General features: G+C 53.1%; 8 protein-coding genes across 8 annotated transcripts; 2 read left to right on the forward strand and 6 right to left on the reverse strand.

Moving 5' to 3' along the window:
- Window positions 1–902: 902 nt before the first annotated feature.
- SEPMUDRAFT_112916 (uncharacterized protein) lies at window positions 903–3016 on the reverse strand (the record flags this gene model as incomplete). The annotated part of the gene is made up of 3 exons (XM_016901004.1): window positions 903–1986; window positions 2134–2519; window positions 2579–3016. 3 exons carry the CDS (start codon window positions 3014–3016, stop codon window positions 903–905), a joined length of 1908 nt encoding a protein of 635 aa, XP_016765014.1.
- SEPMUDRAFT_122333 (P-loop containing nucleoside triphosphate hydrolase protein) lies at window positions 1315–5558 on the reverse strand. Its single transcript, XM_016901762.1, has 5 exons — window positions 4173–5558; window positions 3763–4123; window positions 2579–3710; window positions 2134–2519; window positions 1315–1986 (listed from the first exon to the last, which is right to left on the reverse strand). The coding sequence occupies exons 1-3, from the start codon at window positions 4438–4440 to the stop codon at window positions 3326–3328; spliced, it is 1014 nt and encodes a 337-aa protein (XP_016765015.1). The 5' UTR covers window positions 4441–5558; the 3' UTR covers window positions 1315–1986; window positions 2134–2519; window positions 2579–3325.
- A 295-nt stretch (window positions 5559–5853) lies between these two features.
- SEPMUDRAFT_56720 (uncharacterized protein) lies at window positions 5854–6403 on the forward strand (the record flags this gene model as incomplete). Its single annotated transcript, XM_016909409.1, has 1 exon — window positions 5854–6403. The coding sequence occupies exon 1, from the start codon at window positions 5867–5869 to the stop codon at window positions 6401–6403; it is 537 nt and encodes a 178-aa protein (XP_016765016.1). The 5' UTR covers window positions 5854–5866.
- Window positions 6362–7542, reverse strand: SEPMUDRAFT_146029 (uncharacterized protein). Its single transcript, XM_016903408.1, has 4 exons — window positions 7139–7542; window positions 7042–7081; window positions 6912–6981; window positions 6362–6859 (listed from the first exon to the last, which is right to left on the reverse strand). Exons 1-4 carry the CDS (start codon window positions 7445–7447, stop codon window positions 6646–6648), a joined length of 633 nt encoding a protein of 210 aa, XP_016765017.1. The 5' UTR covers window positions 7448–7542; the 3' UTR covers window positions 6362–6645.
- Window positions 7543–8554: 1012 nt separating this feature from the next.
- SEPMUDRAFT_104224 (uncharacterized protein) lies at window positions 8555–8980 on the forward strand (the record flags this gene model as incomplete). Its single annotated transcript, XM_016900534.1, has 1 exon — window positions 8555–8980. The coding sequence occupies one exon, from the start codon at window positions 8555–8557 to the stop codon at window positions 8978–8980; it is 426 nt and encodes a 141-aa protein (XP_016765018.1).
- A 674-nt stretch (window positions 8981–9654) lies between these two features.
- SEPMUDRAFT_56724 (purine permease) lies at window positions 9655–12396 on the reverse strand. The gene is made up of 7 exons (XM_016909410.1): window positions 11307–12396; window positions 10899–11215; window positions 10634–10824; window positions 10530–10564; window positions 10456–10468; window positions 10152–10369; window positions 9655–10043 (listed from the first exon to the last, which is right to left on the reverse strand). Exons 1-7 carry the CDS (start codon window positions 12195–12197, stop codon window positions 9873–9875), a joined length of 1836 nt encoding a protein of 611 aa, XP_016765019.1. The 5' UTR covers window positions 12198–12396; the 3' UTR covers window positions 9655–9872.
- A 3514-nt stretch (window positions 12397–15910) lies between these two features.
- SEPMUDRAFT_137634 (Pkinase-domain-containing protein) lies at window positions 15911–18602 on the reverse strand (the record flags this gene model as incomplete). Its single annotated transcript, XM_016902845.1, has 4 exons — window positions 15911–15951; window positions 16029–16876; window positions 16932–17428; window positions 18573–18602. The coding sequence occupies 4 exons, from the start codon at window positions 18600–18602 to the stop codon at window positions 15911–15913; spliced, it is 1416 nt and encodes a 471-aa protein (XP_016765020.1).
- An 877-nt stretch (window positions 18603–19479) lies between these two features.
- Window positions 19480–22166, reverse strand: SEPMUDRAFT_146030 (uncharacterized protein). Its single transcript, XM_016903409.1, has 2 exons — window positions 20126–22166; window positions 19480–20057 (listed from the first exon to the last, which is right to left on the reverse strand). Exons 1-2 carry the CDS (start codon window positions 21197–21199, stop codon window positions 19947–19949), a joined length of 1185 nt encoding a protein of 394 aa, XP_016765021.1. The 5' UTR covers window positions 21200–22166; the 3' UTR covers window positions 19480–19946.
- Window positions 22167–27080: the final 4914 nt, after the last annotated feature.

Consider the following 27080-nt stretch of genomic DNA (forward strand, 5'->3'; position numbering starts at 1 on the left):
GCCCTTGACGCAGATCCGGTAAAATATACTTATTTCTTGCTTTGCAAATCACACACGCGACATCACGTGTGCTGGGCTGGGCTGGAAGCTGGGCTGGATAAGTTAGGTAGTCTGAGGCTTTTAAACTTTTTTTTGACCAGTCTTACATGTCGATCTATATCGGTGTAGGGTAGGTAGCCGTCCTTTAAGAAGTCTGTTTTTTGTCTGTTTGTCACTCAGTCGGTCTGCATTTGCTTTTTTTTTTCTCCTTGGTAGTGGTAGGAGGGGGAGGGGTTTGGCTCCCTTACAGTTACAGGTTTGCGCTACCTACGTACCTTCATAAGACCTAGGTAAGGTAAACTCGGTTTCAGAGCGTACACCGTACCTTACGTACCTATATTTTTTTGTGTGTGTGTGTATGTGACATCAACATTGATGTTGATATCAGTTTCACTTTGAACATAAGGTAGGTATTATGAGGAGTCTTGTAGGGTACTACATACCTAGCCAGCTTTCTAATCAGGATAAGTACCTGGTAGGAGGATAAAGGGTTGATTTTATATTGGATTGGATTGGGAAGGAAGGAAGGGCAGGAAAGAAGGAAGGGCAGGAAGGGCAGGAAGGGCAGGAAGGGCAGGAAGGGCAGGAAGGGCAGGAAGGGCAGGAAGGGCAGGAAGGGCAGGAAGGGAGGAAAGAAGGAAAGAAGGGGGGTGGGATGAGTTGTGTAGTAATGAGACATGATATAAGAAGAACACAAAATATTCATTACATATGTAGCGTAAGTATGTAGATGGTAGGTATTCTCAATCTCGGAGTCTCTAAAGCGCGGCTGTCAAAAACAAGATCATTTCATTATTTCCCAACCAAAAGGGATGGAATTGGTCGACAATGTGATATCATCCAATAGGTACCTACCCATCGTTCTAACATCCCCAAATCCCACAAAATCCATGTGAAATTTCATGCGCCACATTTCCCACTTCCGAAGTCATTTCTCGAGCAGGCTCAGCAGCAGCTGCTGCCACAGTCACAACCGACGCCACCACCTCTGAAGTCAGAGTTGCCACAGCAGCAGTGACTTGAGGCAGGACGACTGCTGTGAGAGATTCCACGGCGGCACCTCCGAGCGCAGTGAAGGCCTGTGCGACCTCTTGAGCAACCAATTTCGCGGGTTGGATCCAGTCCGTCAAGTCGCCGATGTGAGGTGTGTAGCTGTGGACGCTCGCGGTAGCAATACGGGGCGTCAGGAGGGCGGCACCGGTGATGGGAATGCAGGCCGAGAAAACATCGTAGCTGGTGGAAGCAAGTGTTTGGGTGTGTGAGGCTTTCTTGCCGGGGAGGTGTAAGGATTGAAAGGCGAGAATCTCTTGATCGAGGTTCAGATCCAAGTTGACGCCTCGCAGCGTGTCATTGTCGGAATCCTGTGCTTGCGTCAAGGGGATGGCATTAGTCCCTTTGCCATCACAGGGGACTGTTCTGTTGTCGGTGGACGCGTTCATTGACAATGTCCCGGCGGCAAAGGTGAGGCCCACTTTGCCACCCTGATCCAAAACAAGCCAGTCAAGGCTCAGCTCGAGTTTGGGTCCAATGCGAGCCACAAGCTCGACATCCTTTGATATTCCAGGGGCCAGCGTCTCGAATTCGGGATTGAATCCAGTCAGCTTCCCTGTCGGGTTGTCCGTGTCCCAGACAAAGTCCATCAGTCCTGCCATTGTGAACTTGTAACCAAGAGCCAACGCAAGCTCTCCATCGACTGGTGTAGTGAAGCTCGTGGACACAAGGAACTTGAAAGTTGGCCCAATGTCGAGGATGTTCTTGATGTAGATACCTGCGCCAGGTGGCACGAAACCCCATATTTCGTGGTCATTCGACGTCTTTGCCGCAAGAGCTTGATATATATCCAGTCGTAGTGTAATACTTGCTTCAATGTCACGAGTCGTGACACGGAGTTTTCCCCCGCTGAGTCCATCAATGTCGATCCGGAAATCAAACTCACCTGCCGTATAGCTAATTGTCACAGGTCGAAGTAAGTATTTCTGAGTATGCAGAGGGAGCTCAACAACGTATATTTATGAGCTCAGCAGCCCAGCGAAAGGCGGGCTCAGTGTGACTTTGAGGGTTAGGGGGATGCCTTCAAACTGTTACTTTGCTTACCAAGGATCGCACGAGACCATGCCAATTGGCTTGGCGTTTGCTGAGATCGGGTTCAAGGCTAAAGATGGTGGCAGGTTCATGTTCATGCCAGAAAAGTTCGAATTGAGTGAGATCTGACCGGGATGTGTATCGCGAGTGATGTGTGGTATGGACACTGTGTCGCGTGCGATGCTTACATGCCAGGCCAGGCCGAATGCTTCCTGGAAGCTCACTGCTTCTGCCAAGAGCTCGACATGATATTGTCCATCGTCAAAAGCGATTTCACTCACGAGCCAGGGTTGCCGTGTCGTACCGTCCGTTCTGTTACGATCACAGTCATAGGTTTCTGTAACAAGAATAACAGCATGACCGTCATCCTCGTTAGTCCACTGCCATTCGTGCTTGATCTGTTGGGATGAATCTTCATTAGTCGGGACACAGGGGGTATGAAAAGGTTTATCCTCACTTGTTGGAAGTCAATGTCCTGCGTAAAGCTGAGGCCAATCTTGCCATCGTGGCATACAACTTCTCCAATCACGTCTCTAAATTCTTCCGTTTGCAGGACTTTCTTCTTGCCGTCTCCTTTCACATCAAACCTGGCATATTGCTGGCCGAAGCCTCGTCGGAAGTCCCTAGCAGCATAGTACATACTGCCTGCACTCTGCAGAGCCACGTTCCCGGTGAGGTTGGTTGCTGAGTCTCGTATTGTCAGACTTCGTTTACTAATCCTGACTTGAGTGCTGCTGTGGTCCGCGAAGAATGACGCAGCGATTGGCTCCAAGAACGTGCGCTCCTCAATGGCTTCTGCTATCGCTGAGAGGCTTCCATTCGAAACGATAGCGCTTCGAGCCAAGTGTCCGCAAGCCAATGCAACAACTCCCGTGAGGAATGCGAAGTGTCCCATATTTGTCAATTAATCTAAGGTGATGAGAGGTCGAACGTTCGTGAAAGCACAGTGGGTTGGGCTTCGCGCTTGGTCTAATGCTCTCCGCCTGGGTCATGCCGATGCGGCATGTTTGTGGAAGGTCAGGCGGTTTGTACTATACTGATCCAATCACGATGGTGGTCAGGTGGTCGGTGCGTGACTGTGATTTGAGACCTCGTTTTGTAATAGTACACCATCTCGCGCTCTAAGGAAATTCTCGTACCGATGCTACTTTTCATCCAGACTCGAGATCATCCTCGTCTTCTGTTGACGATTTGACTCCTGAATTTATTCGCCATCTTGAAGCTGAACGCCCTCCTCTGGATACTCGTCGACCTTCTTCTCGAAACGAGCCTCGATGGCCTTCAGCACCTCCATGTCGCGATCAGAGCTCACAAAACTGATTGCAATACCCTTGGTTCCGAAACGACCAGCACGGCCCACGCGATGCAGGTAGGTATCCGCTGCTTGCGCAACAGATTCCTTGAACTCCGCGGATCCCTTGTCGGCACCCACAGTCTTTTGTCGCTCAGCCTCCTTGTTGGAGGTGGAGTCCGGCATGTCGTAATTGATGGCCAGGTTGATACGTTCGATATCGATACCACGACCAAAGACGTCAGTGCTCACACAGATACGCTTGTCGAAGTTCTTGAAGGCGGTGTATCTCTTGATACTGGCAGATAGTCAGCAGCTGTTGACGACCACAGGAAGTTTTGTAAGCTTACCGTTCTTCCTGGGGCATGTTGGAGTGCACAGTAATGGATGGGAAGTTGCACTCGCGCAAGAGGCGATCGAGTTCACTGGCACGGAGCGTGTTCTTGACGAAAATGATGACCTGGTTGTAGCGCAGTTTGTCGAGCAGATCGTTGAGGCGGCGATTCTTCTCTTCCTCAGTGAGCTTGACGTAATACTGCTGCAGTCCGTGCAGAGTAAGTTTCGCCTCGTCGTCGACATAGATTTCGAGTGGGTTCTGCATGAACTTCTTGCACACAGGCTTAGTCTGGTTGGACAGTGTGGCCGAAAACATCATGACCTGCTTCTGAGGTGGCGTGGCTCGGAAGATCTCCTGCACATCGCGACGCATATCTACCAACATGTCAGTGGCGTCTCATTATGAGCAAGGAAATCACTTTACCAATCTGATCAAGCATCTTGTCACACTCGTCGAGCACGAATCGGGAGACACTTCCCAGTCGAAGCTTCTTCTCACGCACGAGAGCGTTCAGGCGACCCGGAGTCGCGACAATGATGTGTGGGTGTGTCGCCTTGTTGCTGAGCAGCTTCTCATTCTCCTTGATGTCAGTGCCACCGTAAAAGACCTCGGTCTTGACTTCCGGCATGTACTTGCTAAACCTCTGGTATTCATTCTTGATCTGGAACGCGAGCTCACGCGTGTGGCACATGACCAGAACGCTGACTTCGCCATTGACTGGCTCAATCTGCTGAAGAGTGGACAGCACAAAAACGGCTGTTTTTCCGAGACCGGACTTAGCCTGGCAGAGCACATCGGTTCCAAGAATAGCTTGCGGAATGCACACCTGCTGGACTGCAGAGTGATGTTAGAAGGGTTCGCCCAATCGAGTTTTCGCGCCAATGCATCCGTGAGCAGAGTAGAGCAGAGCGTCCATCCATCACAGCGTTCGATCGCAACCACGTTACAGCGCGAAAAGCGCAGGCTGGCCAAAGCCATACGCATCGCGGTGCTCCAGCCCACACATCAAAGCCTTCAGTGCCTATGAAGAAAGACATGTGCGCCAAACATTCTCTTCTCCATCAAAAGGACTTCAATGGCGTCTGACTGCGCGACGGCGTCGCAATGCCCCATCATTCTGCCTCTGCCAACACGTGGTCTTGCCAAGCTTGACATGAACTCGACAGTAATTGTGCGGACACATGTTCCTGGAGCCCCCCATCCTATTATGCTTGTCTGGTCTGCTCTCGCTCTGATGGACTAGATGGACGGACGCTCCTCGCTCGAGAATGGCGGTGATGGCTGGTCGCTCTAAGCACGTGTATGGAGATGACTAACCCTCTGATGGATGTTCGAAACCGCAATCTGTGATGGCCTTGAGAAGCTCGGGCTTCAGGAGGAAGTCGCGGAAACTGGTCGAGTGAATACCGACGTAACTGCCCTTGCCCTTGTCGGCGCCAGCTCCAGAGACGGTCAGATCGCCTTTCTTGGCCTCGCCGTTTGAGGCAGCAGCTGCGCCAGTAGCACCAGCAGCGCCATCGGTGGGCTGCAGCTCCTCGTCGGAGTAGTCGATGAGATCTTCCTCGCCAGACATGATGCACAGATGTGCGTATGTGGTGTTGGTGGGCGCGTGAAATGCGACGGCGAAGTACGAGGCTGCAGCGGCGTGCGGCGTGCGGCGTCGAGTAGCTACTCAGGAAGAGAAATCAGCGGGGGGCGCGAGTCGGCGACGAGACTCGGTTAGGTGTGAGGGAGGAGTGGAGGAGCGGAGGAGTGGAGGTGAGGAGGGTGAGGATGGCAGCACGATGAGGCGGTGGCTATGGCAATGTGGGTGAGGTGAGGTGAAGCCGCGATGGAGAAGACGAAGGACAAGCTGAAGGGAGACAGGCGATCAAGGCCAAGCTTCTTCCCGCAAGCGGCGGCAAGGGAGCGGGAAGAAGCGCTTCTCTCGCGACTACCGTTCTCGGCAGCCACCCCACTCTCACATTCACTCCTGCCTCCTTTGCACGTTCCGCTGGCTCTTTTCGCTTTTTTCTCTGGTTCCCTTCCTTCGTTCTCCTCTCTTCCACTTCTCTCTTCTTCGTCTTCTCTCTCCCACCTCTTCTCTCTTCCACCTCCAGCGACACGACCTGCGCGCTATGGCTAAGAACAAGCCACAACAGGGTGCCAAAGGCGCACCCAACAAGCACCTGGTGGCTCGAATCGCCTTCTTACACCAAGCTGCTCTATTGCTCGCGTCTCAGGCGGCGGCGCCATCAGCACAACCCGAGAGCACTAATTCTACGGCAGACCACGGCACTGCTCAATTGCACGAGCTGGACACAAATGCCACGCGCCGGCAACCGCCCAGAAGCGGTTTGCCCTTCTACTTCACTGCACAGCTCAAGCAAGTCGCCCTCAAATCACAGGTACGCTTGCAGACGGATGTCAAGCGAGCTATCTGCAAAGCTTGCAATGCGATGCTCATTGAGCATCAGACCTGCATCACAGGCGTGGAGAACCTGTCGCGCGGCGGCAAGAAGGACAAGGCCAATGTGTCTGTAGTCGAATGTCTCGCCTGCGGTTGCAAACGCCGAGTCCCGCTAGGGGCCGCACGGCAGCAGAATAAGAGTAAACGCGAAGTACCCAAAACTGGCAGTGCAGCGCACGCGGACGAGCCGATTGGCCATTCGTGAATTCGCCAATATGAAATTGAATAACTCCAACAGACGGGAACCTAGTAGCCTTTCCATAACGCCGCCCGCAGATATGAAGCTACCTGATGCGCGATCTGCTACCAACGGCCGTAATTACCTGCACCAATCGATGCCAATATATGAGAGACGTCTTTCACACCCCGGCCCCGCAGACGCGAATCGCTCGACCTGTGCAGGGACTGCCACTACCGTCGTCACGCAATGGTTTGCAATTCATAATGCTACTCCGACTCCCGCCGAAAAGAAGACGATAAGCTCGATGGGCTGTGGTCTGCGTAGCCGTCTTGTCGCTGCCAAGGGAACAAACCGTAGCTCAATCGAGCCTCAATACCGCGGAGCGTGGCGTTCATCATGTCAATGTCGCTGTTCAGAGTTGCCAGCGTCTTGTTATAATTCTCTGCAATTTTGACCATCTTCTCCATCGAGTCGTCTTTCCTGCAACAAGGTTAGCCATATGTCGTTGGTGCCTGGTCGACAACGAGCATACTTCGTTGGAGGAACATCACGATACTTGCAATCCGTACTCTGTTCATCACACGACTGACAAGGTTCGCCCCCTGCCGGATACCAAGTGTCAGCATCTGTCGACTTGAGTTGCTTCAAGGACGCATGCATACCATCACACTTCTGTTTGCGTTTTCGACACTCTTCACATGCCTGGCGCTTGTCAGTATGATGATACATCGTCATCCATTGGAGTGCGAAGGGGCCTACCGTTCTTGTGCGCTTGATTCTTCTCGAGTGCTTCTCCTCCTCCACTCCGGTGGTCGTGGCTGAACGATGCGAGGTCAAGTGTTTCCCCGCGCTTGCTGGGGCACCCGGGAGATGAAAATCTGTTGCCGGAATACTCTGCGGGCTGTAGCCATAAACCAGTGTCGATCCAGTGGTCGAGTCGCTAGTGAAGCTGTAGCCCGATCCTTCTGGGTGCTCATTACCCGGAAAGTCTGGGGCATAGATCTGTGCCACGCCCTCGTGGTTCCAGTCTGCTTGTGGCATATAGCCTGGCTGTTGAAAAGACCCCATCGCGAATACGGCTGGCGCGGCGGCGGCTTTCACTCCAAGAATGATGAGCAGAGTTTGGAAGAGACGACTAGACTAGCACCGAGGAGGAGTTTTACCAGGTCGACCAACGTCGCCAGCGAATGGCGGCGCCCCTCGTGCCTTAGTACGCGGACCCTGAAGATCTGGCCCATGCTCCAAGAACGACGCTAGTCACGACTTGCCATCGGTCGTCATTTGCTGCCTCCTAGCATCCTTCCTGTATACGGAGCAGGAGGCAAGACCGACGGATCGTAGGTCGACACAACAGGCCACGGAGTGGGCGCCCTCCACACTTGCAATCACCGGTGGCTTAGAAACGACGCGTCCGTGCCGCAGCAATGCAACATCCATGATAGCTTACGATATTTACCAGGCAAACTTGGAGATTGTGGGCCTGGTCAAGTGCATAACCTAGCTGTTGGAAGCGGACCTCGCACCGAGTGAACAAGATCTGTCAAACACTCGCCACGCCAGTTCTCGTAGAGACGTTCTAGACCGGCGCCTGGATACAGTGTGTCACCATCGATCTTGAGAAGATGCCACGGTGCCACCTGATCTTCTGTGCTGTGCCTTGGGTCGAATGTCACCACATTTTCCATGGCATCTCGATCATTTGCTGCTTCTCTTGGGGAGCTGCAGCCAGCACAGCGGCGAATCCACCCCGGCGAGAATGTGCGGCAACCTTCAAGCCCGGTAGACTGGCTACGTCGAAGCAGGTGAGGCGCATTGTGGCGTCTTTGAGGCATGTTGTTATATTAATTCCAGCTAGCTGCAGCCGCGGACCCCTCGCCGCTTGCAGGGACCCAGGCATTCTCGCAACAAGTCACGGTCCGACGGTCGCACTGCGCTCAGCGGCTCCACCCGCTTGCATCTCGCGTTTGCTCTGCTGCTATGGACGCACGCCACGAACACGTAACCCAACTCTCTGGTGGTGGTCTGATGTTCTTTGGAGGTGAAGTTTGATCTACGAATTGCGCAGTACAGTTGCTGTGCCGCAGTATACCCCAAATACATTGCGCCCTTCCCGACAACAACCTTGTGCAACCTCCCTCAACTGATCTGCAGAATGTGCGGTGTAGCAGTGTGGCAATGGCTATCGAGCATTCCAGTGCGTATCCTGCTACAACAGAGCGCCGCGTGCATACGGGGAATCTCGCCGTGTCCGACAAACAAGACTTCGGCTATTTTGGCTATTTGGACAGTCACAGCAATGTCGATATCTGTTCGATGGACTCATCGAGGATAGTTGGAAGTCTCAGGCAGGTTCCTCGTGTGCAGAGATTTGATGTAAGCAGAAATGGACAGGAGCACGCATTGTCGACTGGACCTTGCACATGGATCAGATGCGCTGCTTTCACCAACGATCCCATTGCCGTCGCGGTCATTCTGAGAAAAAAAGCTTGCAATTCGGCCAATACTGCCTGCAACCTGCGTCGTGATAACGCATTCACAGCTGAAAATCCCGCGAATCACGCAATCTGTACGACGCTGCAATTTGACGGAACTCCAATTTGACGGAACTCCAATTGAGCAGCAGAAAGTATATTCCTTTGCGCGCAGCAGGAAAATGGCAGACGATTGGACGGGCTCTGTCTTACATCCATCCCTAGTGCGGGTTCACAGCGTAAAAGACCAAGAACTTTGTGGCAACATTGCTCTCTTCTTTATACGGCCATGAAAGAAATCCCTTCAAAAAAGGATTACTAAACTGTTGCCCAAGAACGCGAGACCGAAGACAACAAACCCTCCTCCCCCCATACTATGTACGACTTCCAACACACAATGAACAGAACTACGTGACGACTGAACAGCAAGCGGTTGGCTACAACGTTACACTGCCCCCTGTAGGGAGGGAGTACAAAAGCTTATACAGCATCTCCCGAGCGATGATCAACGCATCGATTCGCATCCTGTCCTCTGCACCTTTGCGTAGGCACTTCTAGGTTTTGGGCTCGGTCTTCGTTCCATCGTGCGCCGCCGAGCTTTACACCGCTGCTCAGCTACCGTACGTAGCTCCCGTTGGGTGTTTCTGAACAGCGGTAGGTTAGGTATTGTTGCTCAGCTCGGCTGTCTGTGACATGTAACAGAAGAAAATGAATGGGCGCGTGTAGGTATGCCATCTTGATCTATTTTCTAGATCCAGGATGCCTGACTGAATTTGCTGATTATTTGAGAACAAACAAACAGAACTCCCATGAGAACTGTCTATGGTTGTTCGAACGAGAAACTGCTCCTCCTTCGAGACAGTCTGGAAACAAAGGGTGCCATTCCAGGTCTGATAGCCCCTGCCCTTCCCCGATGGGCGAGCACCAGAAGACTCAGGCATCACTAGTGATACATATCATCGTGGATGATATGAAGTACCTACCGGATCTCGTGATACCTTCCTTCGCTCACCTGCGTTCTTTCACAGCAGCGGCTCTCTCTTGTCTCTGGGCATGATCGTGTTCAGGAAGACTGCCACGATCATACTCAAGATGAAAGGGGTCTCGACCATCAGATTGACTCCTTCGAGAAAGCCCATCAGATTGACATTGTCTCCACGATAGGCCAGCACTTGTGAAAACCACTCCGGAACCTGTAAGTAGTATATCAGCAAAAGCTCCTGGATTTATTTTTTCTTTTCTTTCTCTTCTTCGTTTCACGTAGCTTATATATACCGAACTAATGCATTCATTATACGTACCACAATATCGAGGAGTCCAAGTCCCAATGCAGCTGATAGGATGAATCGGTTGCGTCGAGTCCAGGAAATTGTTGCTAGAATTCGCAGACCCGAAATGGCGATAGTGGAATAGAGAAAGGTTTGCATGCCACCAAGCACAGGACTTGGCATTGCGGCAAATACAGCACCAAATTTGCCAAAAATCCCCATTATAATGATGATTACGCTCGCACAGTAACCTGTTGTTGCGATGATGGACATCCATAGGTCAGCATTCGCGATACCAACGCTAGGAAGAACACTCAGGTGTGGGATATAATCTTACCAGCTCTGCGACTCTACAGGCGCTAAGTTAGTCACCATTGTTCAGCACAGCACAACAAAAGTAGCGTAACTTACTGCGTTGCTTGTCACCACAATCACACCATTATTGCCTGCAAGATTATTCCATCATGGTCAGTCAATGTTTTCTTGACTCCCTCACACTTGTTTGTCATACTCACCTGCATGTGAAACCATAGGGATTGTCATTCCCAGACCCGCAAGGAGACTGCCCAGAGCATCGCATAAGATACCTCCCTGAATCCGGGTGTTTGCTTTTTCACCTTCGGTCTCTACGGCGGAAGCTTCTGATGTTGCGGCAATCGAAGGCATACAGACCATAGCTTCGCAGATGAAGAGGATCATGAGGGGCCTCCAAGTCGCGAAAAATCAGCCCAAAACGAGCGAGAGTGAGTGATGTCTTCCGAGATGCTCGTTTTCACTTACAGAATCAATGCCCCATCAACGCTGAGTTTAAATGTTTCAACCCACAAGAACGTGACCACTGGTGCTTGTTCGATCCCCGAGACCGACCAAAACCCAGTCGCGCCAGAGATGGCACTGCCAATAGCAAGACCGAAGATGATGCTCGCGCTCTTCATCAGCGGACTGCCGATCATCTCCACGATCAGGATGGTGGCGAAGACAGAGAAGCCTATACCGATAAACTTGGGATCGCCCCAGACCAATGGCTTGGGGGCATTGGTATTCGGACAGAGAGCGTAAATGCCTGTACCGTCGAGACAGCTAGAGCCGCCTCCCCACTGGAATAGCAAGAAAAGAAAAGGATGTCAGCGACAGGTTCTCTTGTTTTCTCCAATCAATTGGAATGAAATAAAGAAATAAAGAACTTACAGACTCTCCAGCCGTCGTGACCAGATACACTCCCAACACCAGCAACAGCACCCCCGTCACTGTCGCTGGAAACACGCGTTTCAAAATCTTTGCCGGAATCAACGCCACCAAAAATTGCATCCAGACACACACCAGAATACTTCCAATCAACGCTCCATACGCATCCGGACACGGCAGCTTCGTCGTTCCACCCCCTCCTCCCTCCACCACAGTAGTAGTAGTACTAGGACACTTTCCCGTCTCATACAACCTCTGCGTATATTTGAGCGCAACAGGAATAATATCAAACGTCGGCCCGACCACACTCAACAACCCGGAACCGAGATACCATTTCGAATTCCCCAATCTCGACCTCGTAATCTGCAAGAATGTCGCTATTCCACTGACGATGAAGCCGGCGGAAATGAGATACTCGGTCGATTGCACGTCGAGATAGAATGCTCCTCGTGCGATGGCGAGGATGGGCGTTACGATGCCCGAAATCATCGTTAGAGCGTGTTGCAGACCGAGGATGAGGATGAGGAGGAGAGGGATTTTGTCGTTGGGGTAGAAGAAGGGTGGGATGTGCTGCTGCTGCTGCTGCTGGTGAGCTTCTTCTTCTCCTTCTTTTTCGGATTCGTGGTGGTATTTGCGGTTGAAAGGCCATATGTCTGGCGTGAAGAGGTAGGCGTAGTCGTAGGTGCCGATGAGGCCGTCGCGGGTTGTGAAGGTGTGGTGCAGTTCGGACCAGATTTTTTTCCAACTACTTTCTTGAGGCTGTTGGTGATCGTGGTGGTGATGGTGTGAGAGAGTCTCATCTTCTCGTCCTTGTGCTTCCTCTTCTGCTGAAGTTGCGACTTGTTTCGATGTAGCAGGAGAGCTTTGCGCGGTGATTTCTTCCATCAGACCCATAATGGCCAGCCAGCCTAGGTATGTTGTTGTAGTAGTGCGGGAAAACTGTGAAGTAAGGTGAAAGCGAGCAGCAAGTCTATGGATTGTGCCAAGGTGAATGCATCAGCCGAGTTGAACGCACGAGCGCTCACTGAAACGTATGAGTGAAGTGAAACTTTTTTCTTCTCAGAGCAGCATAAAGCACTCTGCTCAGATTCCACTACCACAACAACAGCCGCGAGGCGACGAGGAAGAAACCAGATCAGTGATTTGTGCCTAATATCACGCTGTGAAGAGTGTCGTAAGTCAGTAGTAGTAGCTAGCTACAAGCTTCAATCCCCAAGATCTAGTCAGACATAAATAATAGTAAGGTACCTTAGGCCGATAGTTAGCAGTACAGGAAAATGCCAATACTTACTTACTTACCTGGTACAGACTACACCTTCACCTACCTTACCTCCTACCTACTCAACCTAACCATCAACAGTCAACGATCTCTCTCTCTCTCTCTCTCTCTCTCTCTTTCTCAAAAACATTGGGTCAATTCCATGCCGTCCATGCTCTAGCCTGGCATTAACATACTCACGCGGACAGACAGACGGGCAGATGCAGAATGCAGAGTGCAGATGGTGAGAAGAGGTTCCAGAGTTGACCCATACTTACCCATACATACCTTAGGTAGGTACATACCTAGCCCTGAACCTCTCCTCGTTTTCGCCTATTATGCAAGCAGAGACGGCATACGTCCATTCACCACAGTACCTACCGGAATGATGCACGTACTGTAGCTACCTTGCAGTGCATGTTATCTGCTTCCTCTTCTTGGTCTTGGTCTCGGGTGATGGGAGATTGATGATTCCTGATTTTTTTTTTTCTTTCTCGCAGCGTTTCAACGACCAAAGCTGCTTTCCTTTGATGATGGACAGACATATATATGTCTCCGCTTGCTCGAGCACACAAGAGACTTCCAGCGCTGGAACATGGTGTTGATCCCAACTTCCCAAGAAAAAAATGCATCCACTGTGGATAGGATCTCCCTCCCTGTGCAACGTGTACCAATCAAAAAGCCGCCGCGTCATGCAACTCCATGCGCAACCAGCAGATTCCGAACATTCACCTGGCCACCATTGTGGTGATAGCGCACGAGACGGAGCGTGCAGGGTAGCTAGATAGTGAAAGAGGGTGGTGGTGGCACGCCAAATTTTTATCCTTCAAGCGAGCTTTTGTTGAGGTTGCAGTCTATCTACTCCAGTACACATTATCGTTAATACACACACCGCCATTGCACCCTTCCTGCAGGCCCCAAAGTCTGCATCATTCGAACGAGAAGCATTCATCCTGCCTCGGACATTGCCAATGCTGGTGCCGATGCTTGTGACAAATCATGTCGTCCACTTAGGCTCGCTCGCACGCGTCCAATTCGCTCCAAGTCCAGATGACTGGTCGTAAGCGAGATCAGTCGAGTGCCATGTGCCAATTCTCCTCTCCCTCTCCCGTACTACCTCTAGGTCCGACGTGGTCCTTCAACCACCTCACAGAGAGCTCTCCACTTGTCCTCGTCTTTCACCAGCCAGCCTCTACTTCTCATCACACCATCGACGACATCAATCACTTGACGGAATCCAGAGATGGCACCTTTGACCTGCACGAAGCGAGCAATGGACAGGCCGACCTTGCGGCTATCCTCCAGCACTATGAACAGCTCGATTCGGAAAGTGATAGGCTTGATATTCAGCGTGTTGGACTTGTCCACTCGTGCAGAAATCGAGTTGCTCTCCCGCGAGTACTGCAGGTCACGAACACCATGACGCTGCCACTCTTTGAAAAGCACGACCAGTTCTTGGAGCGCCCTTCCGCGCCGAAGCTCGAAGCAGAGAATGTGAGCTGCTGGCTTGATGTGGAAGAAGCGCGCAAACCATGATCGCTCCGGAGCCGCCGCCGGCGGGTTTTCATTGCTGGAAGGTGCTGGGGATGCCGAAGAGAACAACGAGTCCAATGATGCATTGGTGAGAATGGTAGTGTCTACGACCATCGTTAGCACGAGTCCATGGCCACGGAGGGCCCTCGACATACCCAAGTCTGTCACGTTGCTATTGTCTATGCCCTTGTCGCGACCGATCTTGCCAAACCACTTTGACAGCCCCATCTTTCCGCTGGCAAAACGAGTCTTGCGCAGATGGCTCTCATTGAACGGACCAGGCAGAGCTGAGTCTCCAGGAATAGCACTGCGTGGAGACGGCACTGATGACTTGCACCGATCATCTTTACTGTCCGCATCTATCAGCGTTTCTCCGTTGAGCGTATCGTCGTCCTTTCTGCTCCTGCCGAACCACCCAGATCGCTTCTTGCGCATAGCTGCGGGCGTGCCGAGTGCACTGTTCTCGTCGATGGACATTAATCCCGACGTGTCTGGGTTCTTCAGCTTGCGGTGCAGACTGTCCGTTGGTGCCTTTGGTTCAGGGCTTCGGCGCGGATCATGAGATGCTGGACTGCCATTGCTTCGCTTACGAACATTGAGAGGTGCCACTGAACCAGGTGAAGCCGGTGGTACGACTCTGATGGTCCTGTCCTCGGGATTACGCTCTTTGTTGACTGGCGCAGTCACACTACGATGCCAGTTGACGCCCTCTCTACTGCTCCGCTGATCGCTGCCTTCTTCTGATATGATAGGCAGAAATCTTTGCTGATCTGACAGCTTGACCGTCTCGGGCGCAGAAACCACCCGCCTGTCCGGCGTAGATCTAGTAGCCGGCAGGATGTTGTCGAGAGCTCGCATGACTTCCTCAAACTTTGCAGTGTTATCCTCACCATTCGCCTTATAAGCTGTGAGCTTGGACCTAGCCTCTTCGATTGTCTTGGACAAATATGAGTTGGGCGTGTCCTTCGGGAGTTCGGGAAGTGGTCGTCGTGCTGGTTTCGTAGTTGAAGGCAGATCTGGACTGGCTGATGGCTTGGTAGCAACGGATGACGGTGGAGTGTCGTATTGCGAAGGCTTGTCCGTCGACGAGGATCGAGCAGTCGTATTCGAGCCCAACGAGTCTCTGAAGAACGCCTCCTCGCACGCCTTCTCCAATTCGGCGCTGTGCTTGCGAATTTCATGGCGCATATAGTGCCCTGGTGTGTTTGGCTTGCGAACCTTGATACGCGGGGTTTCCAATGTTGCTGTAGTAGCTCGCTCCTTACGGGACTTGACAGGCTGACTAAAGCGAGATATCGGGCTGGAGTTGGCAAGTTGCTGTTCTTTGGCAACGAGCTTTGCTTGATGCTCGCGAAGATGTGCTGGTAAACTGGGCGTTGGTGGCATTGAACCTTCAGTCGAGGTCTGAGCCGTGAGGGCGCTGGTGGTGGAAACGCGACGAATATGGCCGAAGCTCACGCGACGTTTGTGTACATCAGACGGCCGCATTGTAGGCATGACAGGGGGACTGCTGGGCAATAAGGAACCTGCCAAAGAGTGGCGAGACATTGAGGATCGTTGCAGAGATGACCTGCTCCTGCCCGAGCGTGTCAAGCTTGAGGATGTGGTCGACTGGCGGCGGTGAGCGTTCTTCAGAGTCTCAATCCGAGCAGAGTTGGGATGGCGCAGGTTGCGCCCCATACTGCCCTTTCTTGTGCTGTTCGTACCGCTACGATGCACTCTCACGTTGATATACTCTCCTTGGGCGTTGATGAGTGGATCTCGTGAAGCTCGATAAGGATCGTAACTGCTTTCTGATGGCGGCGGTGCAGCAAAGCTAGAGCTCGGGCGCAGATGTTCGTCGTTCATGATAGAATACTGTGACTGCGACCGTTGTGCGCTGCTGGGCATGGGAGGAGCGTCCTCGTTGAGTGGGCGGCTGTGATGATAATCACTGGCCGAGTAGCTGATATCATCTGCTCCTCCATCATAGCTCTCCAGTGTCTCCTCTTTATGTTTGAGCAAGGCTGCGTAGAACAGCTTCTCCTGGTTGAGTTCATTCTTGTCAAGGAGTTTTTGGATCAAGCTTTGCTCTGTTTCACTGTGCCACAGAGTACGCATGTTGCTGAGGATCTCACGATCAATGTCCTGGATCCGCTTGACTCTCCACTCGTCGATGCTCGGCGGCTTGCCCACCGCGGCCTCCTTGGTGCCATCGGGACCGTCCAAGCCAAATTCGGCATCAAACTTGTGCAGAAGAGGATGGTCCCAGACCTCGTCCATGGTCAGACGCTGCGCAGGGTTGGGTATGAAGATGCGTCCAAGCAGGTCCTGCGCTTCGTAGCTCAGATCCTTGGGCATGATATACCTGGCAGCTGTGATATCTCTAAAGAGTGCGCGGATATCGTTGTTATGGTCGTAGTTGAAAGGGGTGGTGCCAGTCAGCATGACATAGAGAATGACACCACAGCTCCAGACGTCTGCTTGAGGCCCGTCGTACGGCCTACTACTGACCACTTCTGGAGCAGCGTAGTGTGGGCTCCCGCAAGGCGTGCTTAGCAGTCGACCCTGGGGCTGCAGTGCAGCCATACCGAAGTCAATGAGCTTCACAGTCAGCTTCTCGCGATCGAGCAGGATGTTCTCTGGCTTCAAATCGCGGTGGCAGATGAGCAATCTGTGGCAATACAGCAGAGCTGATACAATCTGCCGGAAGATGTATACCGTCTCGTCCTCGGGAAGACCTTTGCGCTCATCTACATAATGGAAGAGTTCACCGCCTTTGACATACTCCATGATGAGATATCTGAAATGGGGTGTCAGCATATGAGATGGTACAACGAAGCCTCTCACGAACTCACAATTCATTTCTGTTTTCCCAGACATCGTACAGCTGTACAATATTAGGATGCTCCAGGAGTTTCATGACAGCGATTTCACGTTCGAGACCATATGGGATAGGCTTGTATCCGACAGCGGATAGACCAGGCGACAGCTTCGTACTCTCGATCAAGTTGGCCAGGCTTTGGGCGCGCGTGCTCTCGGCGACAGATCTCGTGATGATCTTTACAGCGCCATACTGGTCTCTGTGTCTGTGCCGGACGACGCGCACTCGCGAACAGCCTCCTTTGCCGATTGTCTTACCTAGCTGCCAATGCCCAATATATGTCTTGCGTCTTACGCTAGACGCGGTCGTCGAGGCGGTGGAAATGGCGGAATTGCGCTTGGAGTCGCGTGCATCATCACTGGCAATGCGGGAAATGTGCTTGTTCTTTGGCGATATTGGGTATTCATTGCTGCGGACTGTAAGGTTGCCATTGGGCTCCAAAGACTCATTGTGAGGGAGGCTGGAGGATGTCTCGCCCTTGACATACTTGCCGTGGCGCTGCGAAGGAGGCGGGTTGTTGATGCGATTCTTGAGCTCGAGCAAGGGCCGTCTCGCCGTCGGGCGGTTGGCGCGGTATCGATCAGCCATGGGCTCGGTCGGTCGCGGCTCCGTCAGTGCATGGGGGTGCAGGTCAGGTGTGTAGAGCAGCAGAAAAGGCTGTGGTGTAAGTCGTGCTTCGACGTGGTTGCTGTGTGAATGCTATCGGTGCTGTTCGCCCTCTATCCAAGTCGTTCTGCTTGATTCGAGCTGGCCTGGAGTCGGAATGGAAATCGAGAGGGGGAGGGAGGCTCGCGCGGACGGATAGTCGCTGTCAATGAATATGATGCTGTGGGCGGAGGGCGGACATCCAAGATGGGGCTGCGGGCGGGAACGAGAGCACGGCCGGCGGCGATGCCAACCGACGGGAATCCTGTTTGTTGATGTTGATGCTCTGTGGAGCAACTGAGCGGAGTCGACAACGACGGGGGGAAAACAACAACAACAACAACCACCACCACCACTGCAGAAGAACAAGAACAACAGCGACCACCACAACCACAATCACCACGACACCACGACACCACCGCCACCACCGCCACCAAGAACAACAACGACAATAGCGTCAAGTGCGAGTGTAGATGATGGTGCTGCTGCCCTCGCAATAAAGTCAACTTGAAGTGATCTGGTATGTCGGCGTCAGTGTGGCAAGAACATGTCCGACTTGTGTCCTGCCTGCCTGTCTGTCTCTCTGCCTGCCTGCCTGTTCGCTCGCTGCCTGCTGCCTGCACGTGAAGGCGGGAAAAGTGAAGTGAAGTGAAGCAGGTACAATGCGATAGCACGTGTTATTCGCGATGCCCGTGCCCGTGTGTGTGGTTTGCTGAATGCGTTCCACTTCCATTGGGGCAACGTGCCGTGCCATACCAATATGCCAGTGGAACTCGCAACTTCTTCTTACAGTACCTACTGGAGGTGTCTGCTTCACCTCAGTTGCACCTTCTCTATTTGTTTTCACGCTCATCAATAGGTAGGTACCTGGTAACCTCTCCTTCGCGCCTTCCTCGCTCTCTGCGCGTCCATGACGTGGTTTCTACTTCTCACATCGTCAGTAAGGCAAGTACAGTACACTCTCACTCACTTGCCTCACAGGATCGGAGTCTGGACCCATCCTGCAAATGAGGTGGAATGCCCATTCCATCCTCTCCATGAGCTAAGATATGGCATGCTGCGACGTGTCGTTACTGCGATCGCGCCTTGGCGAACTATGATGGATTCCAACGCAGCTGCTCTTGAAAGACGACCCAGAAGACATTCGTACGCCCTCATGAGTGCCATTGCAACGCTCTGCAGTCAGTCAATCAGTCACTCACTCATTCAATCACATGTACATGTACAAGGAAGGTCCAAACAAGACAATCCAGTCTGCATAGTCTGCATAGCCTGCATAGTCTGCATACCTCCGTCTGCCGGACCGAGATCGCGATGACGCCCAGAGATCGACACTGAAATCTCTCCCCGGAGAAAACTCCGCCGCGAACCCATATTTACGTACACGTCATGGTCGGATGAGCGTACCGGGATCCCGGTGTCTCTGGTTGAGGGCCTTCTGCAAAGTTCTGCAGCTGCAAGTGCTGTGGTGCTGGCTGGTGCTGTCCCGACTGATTGGTCCTCTGTGGGCATGCAACAAAGCAAGCAAGCAAGCAAGCAAGCAAGCAACTTCACAGACGCATCCTGAGGACAAAATCGTCTAATAAGGAAATGTACTCAAAAGGTGCCTGCCATAATTTCGGAGGTAAGACAGGACGTCCTACTGCTAAGCGGAGGAGGGACAAGTGTATACGACAAGATCAGAAAAGAAAGAAAACATTCCAAAAAGGACCATGCGAATCACATTTCGCGTCACACTGCTACTATACGAGCTTGTTTCAACCGGCCAAGTTTTAACGAGACCCACACTGGAACGACTGTATGTACCCTTGTCAGAGGGGTCTCGTTTTAAGTTTGAAGAACATCGAGAGATCGCAGATGAGACGGAAAAGTACAGGGTAGGTTTGACCCGACGTGTCACGTGATGACATGATTGGAGAGTCAAGAAGAAAAATCAACTCTGGGAACGCTTTGCGTCGGTGTTAACGATAATCCCAGGGTAAGACAAGGTACCTCCTGTGGTTACCCTTCCCAGCCTTCTGCCCCAGTTGCACCCAGCCAGCTGCAAGCTGCTGCTTCCACATGCCTCCTCCTGTCGAGCGCTCTCGCCATGAACCGACATCCTACTACTCATGGGCTTGCTCCCGCCCGTCAATATTGCTCCCCCAATGACAGGACGAATGTGCCCTCCCATTCATTATACCCAACGCCATGCTGTCCATGCCTGCCGGCTCTCGGATCTCCTCTGGTTTTGTGGTCGTAACATAATCGGTCGTCTTCGTACAATAAGGGCTGGTATTTATAAGGGAAAAAAAGACTCGCTTCAAGAACAGAACACTCTACGCTGAGCACAATGTTGTCGACATCATGTTGTCGACATCACTGGCTCTAAGCTGTCACTCTTGGGCGATGTCCCGTCGAGCTCCTTGACGTCTGTTGCGCCTGCTCGGCCACAACCTTTGACGAGGACGTGTCTCTGTGGGTAGATGATTAACGCATGTTCCATGGTAGGATGTAGGTATCAATGTGAGAGAGAGTACGAACCTTGAGAGCATCTTTTCGAGAAAAACTCTTGTCGCAGTGTCCACAAGGAAACGGCTTGACCGCCAGGTGAATTCGCTTATGTCGCTTCAAATCATGATTTCTGTTAAAGGATTGAGGGCACTGATCGCATCGGAATGGTCTGTCGTTTTGAGGGTTGGGGGCTTGATGCCCATACATGTGGTGCATCTGAGCGGCATGCCCGTTATTAAAATGAGGTATCATGCCGACGGGCACACCGCTCATCGAGTGGCCGGAGAGGACTGCTGCACCTCCCATGCCATGATAGCTGGGTGGCCGATACTGCTGCTGCTGGGCATACTGTGGCTGAGACTGGTGGTGGAGGGACGGTATGGGGCCTTGCTGGTTGACAGGCGACATCTTGCTCAATCCACCGCCGCTCATCGGGCTCTGCGCGACAGGCGAAGGCCCGGTCGAGTAGGACTGATGTGAATAGTAGGACGTCGTGGGCGTGGGAGGTGGCCGTGCAAACGAGTCTTGCGTGTGTACGGGCGATGCCTGCGTGACGGGAGCGGACATGGAGCTATAGTGTTGTGGCGCAGGCGCCGTTGATTGTGGCATGCCCATGCTCGAGGTGGTATAGTGGTGCATATCGTTGTAAGATGGCGGAGGGAGGGCTTCGCTTGCAGTGGGTGAGTTGCTCCCACGAATGATCGAGTTCAGGGACGGTGAGAACAAGCTGCGCGTCCCTTGATAGGACGACTGCTGCGGCGTTCCTGACGGCTGATATCCGTAAGGCGTGTTGTTCGATTGTGGTGGCCACATGCCATTCCCGTTGTTGGACGTATACGACTGCACTGCACCGTTGCTGTGGGGGACACTCGTTACGGGGCTGATGCCGTCCACAGAGCCGTTGCTGGGAGGGGTCAAGAGATTGCCCACACTAGTCAGAGTGGTTGCAGGAGATGAATGTTGGCTGTTGCTCATGTGAGAATAGCCGCCGGTATGGTACTTCTGACTGAGTGGTGGCGGTGGAAGCTCGAAAGCTGGGAGGTGTGAAGCGTTGGGCCGCCGAGCAGTGAAGCTAGTTGCCATATGGTCCTGTCCAGGTCCCATTGAAGGAGGGTATGCTACCGCTGCAGCCACGTTTGCGGTTTGTTGGTCGGTGAAGCCGAATGGCTGATTGTAATCCGCTGGCGGAGTCGGAAGCGGTTGGACGAATGGTGGTGATGAGTGGTAAGATGCCTTAACGTCCCGCCAGGAGTGACCTGGTGGAGTGTGAACGAAAGCCACGGAGGGTGGTTGCTGCGACGGCTTTTACGTCGAGTCGAGTGGTGGTGTTGGGTGTAGTCTGGCTGGAGATCGATAGTCGATCTGGTTGATGCTGCAGGATCCGAGTCGCTGGGTACGAGCAGGCTTTGTACTCAAGCCAGAGAGACCGACGACGTGGAAGAGAACGCCTTGGGCGACGGGTAGAGATGCTCGAGCTGGGGGCGATTGCGTGCCGATTGGGCTGCTTGTGACGCAGCTATATGCACGCAGCGCTCGATGTCGCCTAGGTGATGGTTTGCGAGAGCGTTCGGCGTTACCCAGTCCAAGACGTGGGAAATTGGGCTTACAGTTGGTGATAGATTGTACTGTCGGAGCGCCTCGTCGCCCGCGAACCGGGGAGGCGAGATCTGAAGTGACCCGAAAGTGTGGTCGTGCAGATGTTGCGTTACACCCTGGTGGTACAAGGGTGGACAGCGCTGGTATTCTTCGGGGGGGAGGGGGGAGGAAAGAGGTGTGGCTTTGTGGTTGTTAATCCCCGAGGGTCTCCAGAAGGGCGCGATCCTGGGAAGGGTCGATGGGGGTAGGCTCGCACAGGGGACTCAAGCTGTAACGCAGGAGCGGAAGGAGGTCGACGACGGCGGCTGCTGGCCAGGTACAGTAGTAGATGTGTCGTATGGGCGACCTAGAGCCAGATGGGCAGTCAACAGGGCGGCGGTGGATCCACCGTGAGAACGTCGGGCGGACGGTCGAGTAGCAGGAGCGAGAGGCCACGAGGTGAAGTCAGCTTTCAGGTGTGCGAGTGAAGGGGGCGTGGCGATCCTTTGTTTAGAGTGTGCCTTTGGCGCACGGAGGGCGAGACCGTCTGGCAGCCTCCGTCCTGCGGGCGCAGATGTATATGTACAGTGCGGGAAGCAGCCAGGCCAGCTAGCAGGGAGAGGAGAAGCTAGAGCAGTAGTGCGGCTGGGAGCATCTGCGCAGAAGATCCAGGCTTTGGCGTGGGCCGAGTTTCTCTCCAGACTACTGCGCAGTGACCACCACTCTCGTTCCCGCGCCCGCGCCCGCACAAAGTCAAGTCAGGCGAGACAAGACTGGACGGGCAGAGGGCGAGCCAGCCCAGCTCAGCAGTCTGTGAATGGTAAAATGGCCCAAGAGAGTATATACACAGGGAAACGGGCCGACGTGGGCGCGTGCGTGCAACGAATGCCACGAATGGCCGCCTGCCTACCTATCCACCTGCCTAGGCATCTACCCTACCTACCTCCTACAGTACCTGTGCGGCTGTACCGACCATACCGTCGACCGACCTACCAGCGTGTCGACGTCGTTTTCCTTCCCGTTTGTTGATGTGATGACCGACGGCCAGCACAGCACCATGTGTTCGGGGCGGGATGCCACTTACGGGCAGTCACTATTTGGAAGCCGCTGGGCGTCTGCTGGCCTGTTCTGGAAAGGAGGCAGCATCATCATCATCATCATCATCACACGCTTCATGCGAGTGCTTTGTTGTCAGCGAATTGTGCTGCTTTGTTGCTCCCTTTCCTGTTCCGAACAAAGCCAAGCGGATCTCACTCACACGCATCCCTGCTCCCTTGCTCCCCCTGCTCGCTCCCGAGGCCAGACGATTGCAGTAGAACGATTGGGCAGCACTAGTCTCTTTTGTCTCAGATGGCCTAGTTCTAGTCCGTGCGTCGCGTTCCGAGCTTCTGGCTCTCTCTGTTTCTTTTTGGGGCGGGCCAAGGGTTCAGCTTTGCGCCAAACACTTTGAGACTCGTTCCTTCTGTTTACCCGCAACGCGCTCGCGCTGCTCCGAGCCAGAGGCGTCACCTCATCATCACCCAGCTCCCGCACCGTTCGAAGTGCTACGGCACGGTACGTGTCGCTGCTGCTGTCGCCAGGATCAATGAATGCCATTGCACGATGATGATGATGATGATGATGATGATGGTGCAGCGCCTCCTCCGCAGTCTGCTCGCCAGCAACAAGCGAGCCTGTGCACCTGAACTGTGAACTGAATCGAAGCCTACGGTCGCGTGCGAGCGCAGCACTGGGTTTTCGCTGCTCCGCACTCCTCTGATCCTGCGAGAGCTACTTGTAGGAGCCATTCGAGCCCTGAGGAGGGGAGAGAACGTGACGCGCTCGGATCTGGCGTTGTGCTTCATCATGCCGCGTGCCAAAGCAATCTGCGATCACGGCAGCAAGGCTGCGGCGAAGAAGCAGGGGGTGTCGAGTTGGGATTCAGACAGCGGCCGCGCTACAAAGATAGACTTGCGGCAGGCGTCCCGGATCGGCGTAGCTTGGGATTGAGAGGCGCTCTCTCTCTCGTTCGGAGCTGCTTGGGTGCGATGCCACGTGAAAGTGCTGCAGTAGCAACCATTTCCTGTTCGAAGAGTGCATCGCTAGCGGAACATGTGTGACTCGATCGCTTGCAGTTTGACGCTCTGCGCTGGATCGGGCTCCCGACCGGTCATCGTGCAATCGAAGTTTACAGGCACATTGTTTACGAGCGCGTCAGTAGAGAGTGGGAGCCAGCGCCGTCTTTTTTTTTCGCAGCCGAATCGAGAGCTCCGAGAGAGCCAGCATGCTGGTCCTGCAAGAGAACCAGCATCCAATGCTTATATTATTACACCCATGCCATGGGCCAGGGCGCTCGAAGCGAGGCACACCAAGCCGCAGCTGTAGGGGGACTGGGGAGGTAGTAGCCTACTAGGCCTAGTACGTACAGTACATACAGCGTCGAGCAGCCGTTGTCCGGGTCTCCTCGCGGCGCTGTGGCCCACTCTATTCATTCATTCATTACTGATTCAGCTGTTGTGCACCAGTACATGTATAGGGAGGGCCTCTCTCTCCTGGTAGACCCTCAACCAGAATCCTGCCAGTTTTCCCCATTCTGTCCAACTCTGTCTTGCGGCCTGCTTGCTCGAAAGAGGTCCAAAGATTTGAAGGATTCGCTAGCCTGGCAGTTCGGAAACGGTATGCTCATCGCTCCAATCAGCAGCCGCAGTAAGCGAAAAGGAGCTTAGTACGTATGACTATGATGAGAACGGCTTGATGAGGGCACGACTCGGACCGGGCGGGCTGAGCCCGCCCCAGCGCTAGCATCTGATCTGGATAGCATTTTGTCATTTGGAGCATTATTATTAATATTTTCCGTCTCCGGGCAAGAATCGCCTGTTGCACGCGTTGTACGGCCCTCTCCTGAGAGCTTCTTCAATCAGATTCTCTGGAGGTGATGTATCTTCCATGTTTCACGACTTCGCTTGACAGCTCAGGCGGAGCATCATCATCACCTTGCCTCCTAGGTAAGGTAGGTAGGTACATTCGCATTTCCATACTTTCGTCGAGTACGGGCGTGCCGAGCGCTAGCATCGAAGTGTGGATGGGGCAGTGGAGCAGACCAACGACGACGCTGCTGCTCACTCCATCATTCATCTCAATGCTTCTTTCTGTCGTGGTCCGACAGCGGCGACAGGCCCTACCCACAAGCCACACGCCTTCTTCCCTTCCACGTCGTTCCCTGTCCACTCGGGCCCGCCAAGCTGGCGATGGCGCGTTTTAAGTTCGATCTCTCCACGCGTTGAGCTTCGCGAGCCGGGGTTGGAAGTTGGTCACGACTAGTCACTCACTACTTACTTCCAGTCCTCTAAACACCGCTCCAACAAACTGACATAGCCTTCGTACCTCGGAGTTAAAACTGCATAATGCCAGCGGGCACTACTACATCCCATGATCTGTCTATAAGAAATGCTATTGACAGGGACCCTAGACTCGGTCTAGAGCCAGCTAGTGCGTGATCACTCTGATGAATGCGCGTGTATTTTCATAGATTTGGCATTCGCAAACAGGGTACCTACCTATCAACCAGAAATAGCATGTGATACCTAGCAGGTACTATCACGATACTCTATGGGAGATATGAATGCCGGTGTGGTAGTAAAGTATCTTCTGATCTATACCAATCCTCCCCATCCCCACCCAACCACCTGCCCTAGAAGCTCCAAGATACTTTTGTGACACGTTTGCAGGAATCCCTCGTGCCAGCCTGCTAGCAGGAACTCCTCTCCTTATTCGCTAAGCATAAATTGCTAGAGTTCGTACTGGCTGCAAGCTGCGTACAGGCTACAGCATGTCAGGCCATGCGCACCCTAAAAGTCGCTGTAGTAGTACGTGAAAAGCGCGTCATGCTGCGTACTGCTCGGCTCCAGTCACTGCTCGTGTATCATTCTACCTCCTACTACCTCCTACCTCCTAGCCACAAGGCGCTCTGCCCTACAGACCGGACTTTCAAAAAGAAAAAAGACTTCCAAGCCATCCCACCGGCGCGGGAGCGGTCACTGCAGCCATCCTCTCCTGTCCTTCAATACTAGTCAGCCGCGCTAGCTAGTGCAGCTGGGCTCCCGCGTGGCAGCCATTCTCTTTTTTATTACTGCGCTTGGCTGAAAATGAGCAGCCATCGTCTGTGTCACCCCCGGTTATTACTGCTTTGCCCTATACAGCTCATAAAATCATATTGCTACAACTCCGTACAAGGTATATTATTCCAGATTCTGCGTGCCATCGCTACATTAGTTACCTTACTACTGCCATCAGCGCCTCCGCTTGGTATTGCCAAGAATTGCTCCGTCAGCCGAAGAGCGCATGTGCTGAGATTCGAGCTTTCGTCCTATGAACGTGATGATATAGGTGGTACAACAGTACAAGCCTCTGTTCTATGCGCCTGATGGAAACACACGCACACTGGGGTAGCATGGAAAACTTGCGGTCAATCAGACCATCGCTGTTCATACACAGCTACTCCTCGTGTGCCGAGGCTCACGTTTTGAATAAGGTACCTTTATGCATGGACTCTTTCACCGCCAATAACAAGGAGCAACTCGTATACCTTTCGGCAGGTGCGCTTCGAAGGGCAAAGCCGTCCGTGGTGGTCTGCTCGGTACCGAAGGAATTCTAGATTTGCATTTTTCACACATCCATCTTGTCAGAGAGTGATGCTTCCCATCCGCCTGCATGAAGCTGACCAGCAACCCCCGCCGGCACTCGCCTACGCCACGTCGCCACCCGTTTGCATCGAATGTCGAGCATGGACGTCCTCCTCGGTCATGCCATCTTGGTCCAATGAGAAATCGTGTTGTCCATCGTGGCGCCCCATGTTCGAATCTGTAACACCAAAATCATTTAAGGTAAGCTGTAGAATATCATAAGTCCTCCCCCACGCGAGTCTCGACGCCGTGTCGTAGGAGTATCTCGGGAGTGTTGTCTGTCCTTCATGCCCAGGAAACCATCGTCGATATTCGCCGCGGACCGTTGTGTTTAAGAGTGCATGTTTGCAATTCCGTGGAAGTGCCCTTGTTATATGAATTGCAAGGCGGCAAGAGGTGTGAAATGAAGAGGTGAGGTGTGTTTTGACTATGTACTGTACCAAACGCCAGCCCGCGCCTCCATCTCCATGTGGGCGTGATGGAGCAGATGGCTGCGGTCGGGTAGGATGGATGTACACCACAATCGCCATCTGGCCACTCTCAAACATGGCTTCTGGCGATCACAGCCACCAGATTGCTGCGACAAAGCACTGCCGGGTGGATGTATCTGCCTCAGGTACTCTAGTACTGTACCTTACTGCCACCAGCTGCTCTGCACGTCTGGCTTGGCATGCGTGGGTCATTGGTTCGGAAAATAGAAGGTTGTAGCTTCACTCACCCGACGGTCCGTAAACACTGCACTCAACCTA

The sequence above is a fragment of the Sphaerulina musiva genome (assembly GCF_000320565.1).
Source record: "Sphaerulina musiva SO2202 unplaced genomic scaffold SEPMUscaffold_1, whole genome shotgun sequence".
Taxonomy (NCBI): Eukaryota; Fungi; Ascomycota; class Dothideomycetes; order Mycosphaerellales; family Mycosphaerellaceae; genus Sphaerulina; species Sphaerulina musiva.